The sequence below is a fragment of the Dendroctonus ponderosae genome, unplaced genomic scaffold (assembly GCF_020466585.1).
Source record: "Dendroctonus ponderosae isolate FM_Combo_2020 unplaced genomic scaffold, Dpon_F_20191213v2 Dpon_F_20191213_868, whole genome shotgun sequence".
NCBI lineage: Eukaryota > Metazoa > Arthropoda > Insecta > Coleoptera > Curculionidae > Dendroctonus > Dendroctonus ponderosae.
Window position 1 is genome coordinate 313 of NW_026019084.1, and position 5,277 is coordinate 5,589.

Sequence of the window (5,277 nt, forward strand, 5' to 3'; positions counted from 1 at the left end):
CGGTTTAGCCGCAAACTTCCGTGCCGTATAGCGTGAATAACCCTGTATAACCACTTGATTGCGCGACTTTATCCTAATTTAACCGACTTCGTAGCTCTTACAGTTTGGGAGATCCCCATCATTATCTTGGACACCCTGTATAGTTGTTAGTGCTCATGCACACAAACACAAATGCGCGCTTACTATCACAAAAAGAAATAGTAACTTACCACTGTCCTCTGGGGGTGTGATCGACACTTTCTTCCCGCGATTAGGAGCTTCCGAACTGCAACTGGGACCCGGGACGGTTCGGCTACTTTCATTCGATAAAGTGCTGCTGGCCTCGACGTTTCCATAAAACAGTTGCCAGTTTCGGATTCGCGTCTCTGTCGAATGCAAGTCCATCGCCCCATCTAGAAGGACGCAAATTGAACCTACTCACTGCGGCATCGAGAGTGTGGCCTCACCAATGCGGCTGCCAGATCTAGAACTGCGACGGCCTGGCTTTGGCCTGTAAAAGTCCGGGATGGCCATGAAGAGAATGGCAAAGAAACAAATGACATTGATGAGCCAGACTAAGAAGAGGCGGCCGAGCAGAGAGACCACCACAGTGGTGGGCATGAGGGGCAGCACTTTGGAGCTGGGATGGGCGTTGAAGGATAGGAAGGCGGTGGAATTGGGCACGCCGATAAAGTCCAACCATGTGGTGAAACTGTGGATGTAGATGAGATCCAGTCCGTACTGAACGGAGGCGACAACGTCCAGGAATATTACCAAGACGCTGCATAGCAGCCAGGGGCCGTAGAAGAGGATTGACAAGTGCTTCTGTCTGGAGTTGCATAACTCCCCCACTGAAAATTCAGCCGGCCAATGTGAGCATGAAGATTTTGTTGATTCCCGTACTCACCAGCCATGCCAATGGCAGTCACCATCCAGGCGCCATCAGTGATGAATAACAGGAGCAAATAGAGCTCAGTTCTGCTCACATTGGGGCTTTGAGGAGGCAATTCTGCCTCGTGCAAGGTCTCGTTGAGGAAGTGATAGAGGACATTGGAGGAATTCGCGTCCAAAAACTGCTCTTCTCCAAATACGCTTCTATTCAGAAACAAAGTCTCTCTTTTCAGTTCTATGGGGCCGCAGGCATCTTCTGTAAATTATCGCGGGATTCAACATGAACCGACTGATTAGTCCAGCAGGAGCTACTTACTATAAAAATACGTGAGATAAACAAAGACAATGTCATAGTAGGTGGGCCTGATCCTGCAGACAGTTAAGAGATAAGCATAAATCACCCAAAAGACATGAATAGCTGTTTGCATCTGGAAACAATCAGGAAAACAAGCAACGAGACTTAATCTGAATTGTTTGCTGATCAAATCGAATCTGAACTTACTATTGTCCATGTGGATATTAAAACTACTGTCCATCGAGTTTTCCTGCCAACGTTTGCCATATCCAGGCTGTATAAACTGATGCAAGTTACTGAAAACTTTCTACGTGATGGTTGAAAAATCCATTTCAAAATATCACCAAAACACCTACCATCATTTACTGAAGCCTGCCTAGTACTGTATGCTAAAGATAACCAAATAAATATCTTATCTCTTGATAGCAGGTGCTATAAATATCAACATGTGAATTCGGGTTTTTTTTCCGGATAAACCGTTGAATATGAATCTGGAATGCAGGATGCAATTGGGGCCAAATTTCCAAATCCAGCCCTGCATGGTGGCGATTAATCAACAACAAACGAAATCCGGGGGAATAATCAAATACAGGTTAATTATACCTAAACCAGGTGTAAAAGTCATAATATTCCTGCCTCGGGGGAATGAATGAATGAATATATTAGTAGCGTTACAGATGTTTTTCGCGCCCCTCTAGGGCAGCCAGTTTTTTTATCGCCGCTAAGGGAGGTTTCGGTTTTAACGTTTTTTTCATCAACTTCAATTAAATTGCCCGAAAATTGCTTGTCTTTGTCGACTTTCATGGGTTCTTGTTTCTATCTTTTTGGAGGTTAGGAATCGGTGATCAACCCAACTGCTCACCAAAGATAGTTTGGGAGGCTGGCTTTCGAAAAATTATAAGGACTGTTTGAATATTTCCAGTTGCAAGGTGTTTTGAGCTTTGATGTTCGTGATTCATTCGTGAAAATGTTCATGGATCAGCTTCCATCTCTTTAGAGGTTAGGAAGGATTGTTTGGATTTGCAGTTGCCAGTTTGGGCACTTTTGCTTCTGTCCCTTTGGAGGTTGGGAATTTCTAACAAAACATCAATGGTGATTCCAATATTTTTAACACATTTGTGATTACCAAAGGCACATGTGGAATTCCCTATTTCAGGTTCAATAGTTTTGGCGGGAGTTATACTAAAATTGGGGGGGTATGGCTTATTTCGAGTTATGAAGTTGTCTATATTAGTAGATGATTACATAAATTTATTTATTATTATTATTTCTTTAATGGGAGGTGTATTTCTTTATTTAATATTTTTCTAGCTTTCTATTTAATCTTTAGCTATCGAAAAGGTCCTGAGGACTGATCCGAAACGTTCAACCATTTCGAAGTTATGAATTAAGCAGGCAAAGCTGCTCCTTCCGATCTTTTTTGTATACCAAAATGTTGCTATAGCTAAGCATATTTGCTTTCAAAAATATCTTTCGGATCCAGTGTTATGGCTGCAGAAATTTTTTGGGGCTCACTTAAGAAGCAAAGTCTTACAATATGCTCTTTGGCGTGCTGAGTCGAAATAGTCCGATGTTCCATTCAGCTATTTCGAACCGGTTTGTGATACAAATTTCTCGAAATTTTAGTGGCCCTTTAACGGGAAAAACATTTTTGACGAAAAATGCTCCGTAAAATGCTTAATTTATTCGCCTAAACCACAAGTCAGTTGTCTGATGCATTTTCGAAATAGGCATCTGTATTTTGAAATTTTGAAAACTGGGCTCACAATCGAATCGATTTTGTTTCGTAGCTGGAGAAGGTGATGCGAAAAGGAACAAAAGTGTTTTTCCGAGTTTCCGCGTTCGTTCGGGAAATCTTGCGATGAAAAGTAAGCTTCTGCTGCACCTTGTGGAATTGTGTCTGTCGATTTCTGAGCGGATGGTTTCCAGAGTGCGATTAACTGAAAATCTTCAGTTGAAACAAAAAAAGTCATATTCGGACTGGAGGTGGCAAAAACCTTCCGTTTTTAGACCCATTCAAAATTTTAAATGTGATCAAGTTTTGAACAGTTTTTTCGTTTTCGCAACGAAGTCCTGAATTCTGCAGTTTTAGGTGCTTGTAACATTCAGAATCTAACATCAGAAGCAACAAATGTCCGGCTGAAATCAGGCCTATTTATCATGAACTGTGCGAAATCGGACATGCTTCTGGTGTGGGCAACGTGGGGAAATTTTAAATAATTTGAAAAATAATCCAGAATAGTGAACGAATGGCAAATGTTTCTGAACAAGACGCTGGAAAGCAGCCGCTTTGCTCTCTTTGGAAACCCTCCTCAATGCGGCTCGTGCAGAGGCCGTTTCCGGTATCGAATGCACAATACGACTTCCGGTTCCTGCACAATTGACGAACGCACCGTCGCATTCGTCCGGGGAAGTCCCGATCCCGTTTGTCACATCGGGAGCTCCGGTTTGCATCCAGACAGTGCCGTCGATCATTCTAATTGTGCGACTTTTATTAGTCATACTTCGACTTGCTAAAGTTTATTTGATAGCGGAGTTTTGAGTCAAACACGCGGTCGGGATTGAGCTTTGCTTTGCCGGAGTCCATCCAGAGTAGCCGCACGCATAAATTAAAGATCAAAGTGGGATGATTTGTGGCCGAGGCGTCAGCAGGAAAAAAGGAGTTGATGAACGGCTTCCCGAGTCGAGTGGCCTTTGTTCCGTTGACCGGATCTCCAGAGCAACTGCTCGTTGTCCGGCAAGGAAATTGCCACAAGACTGTCCGGTGACAAGACGCATGTTCCCATATCCTATTTAGGATTAAATGTGCTCACGGTCTAGAGGCTTATTAATACAAATAGCTCAACTCTTTGGGCATTGAGGCGCCTCTCTAGGCGCCCCCTTTTGCTTAATGATCGTGTCTTCAAATGGTTGCCTGATTCAATTCGGTGGTGTTTCGTCCACAAAAAACTGAAAGTCTAATGGAACGGCAGCAATAGCGCCCTCTTAATGTTAGGCGGGAGACGAATAAGGGTGCTGGTTGAAATCAATACAGCAGAGTTTTCGAAACTGTGAGCTTGAACTAGTTTTCCGCGAAAACGCTTGCTTCAAATTCAGTATAAATCGACTTGAAAATAAATCAAGTGTCCCGTGAAAATTTCTGGGTTTGCAAAGTGTTCCATTATCGAAAAAGTTTGGGAATCCTTTGGGAAGAAAAACTTTATTATGGAAATTTCGGATAATATTGCTTAGAAACGTAGCTTACTGCAATCATATGCTGTAGAATCGCTCTGGAAAGGGGGGTTTTCTCTAATTCAAAACCCTGCCTGGCACTCTTAATGGTGTTACTTTCCTCAGTTTATTTTATTTACGCGCACTATCAGTATTTGCGTGTGCAGTGGGCGTATATTTGAAACGAATCATACCTTTTACCCAGACCATTTTCCTTATTATGTAACAGTTTGTGCGCGATTGGTTGAATCCAGGCCTGCAATCAATGGGTGATTAATCTGGGCATACCAACTGCTGACCAATAGGAAATATTGATTTTGCCTTTTGCTTTACTAAGGTGTTGCTCTTTCGTGAGGCTTTTCTAAGGAGCATGGAAAGGTCTAACATTGGTAGAAAGCATGCGGACATTTTCATTCTCTGGATCTCTGTCCCCTCGATTTTCGTCTTGATATTTTTTTAATATCTGGTCCCCAAAATGCCTCTGTCTTAAATTGAAGTAGCAATTGAAAAGGCAGTATATTTAAATTAATATTTTTTCATCCTGGGTTTGCAATTTCAAAACTTCCCAATTATGGGTTTGTTTTGAATTTTAAATCTGATGATGGCGCTGTTGTCTCACCGAAACGTAATATGAAATAAACGTTATGAACATTTTTATTTCACATTTTGAGTGAAACCCAGGAAAGAAAAAATATAATAACAATTAGGTACACGCAGTCAGGAGTATCAAGGTATGATATGATACCAAAATGTTTAATGGATAAGTAAAGGCTGGCTCAAACTAGATTATTTCCTTTAACTCGCACGTGTTTTGTTGTAAGGATGCTTTAAATAAATTGAGATATGACTTCGTCGTGTGGACTGTTTTATTTCTTCTCTCTCTTGATAGTGTATTTGGAGGT

The 5,277-nt window shown here is 41.8% G+C and overlaps 1 protein-coding gene across 1 annotated transcript; it reads right to left on the bottom strand.

Moving 5' to 3' along the window:
- Positions 1–209: 209 nt before the first annotated feature.
- LOC109534333 lies at positions 210–1,560 on the bottom strand (the record flags this gene model as incomplete). The annotated part of the gene is given in 5 exon segments (XM_048669549.1): positions 210–392; positions 447–830; positions 887–1,126; positions 1,187–1,298; positions 1,373–1,560. Coding segments are annotated over 5 exon segments (979 nt in total), but the record flags the coding sequence as incomplete, so codon positions are not given.
- Positions 1,561–5,277: the final 3,717 nt, after the last annotated feature.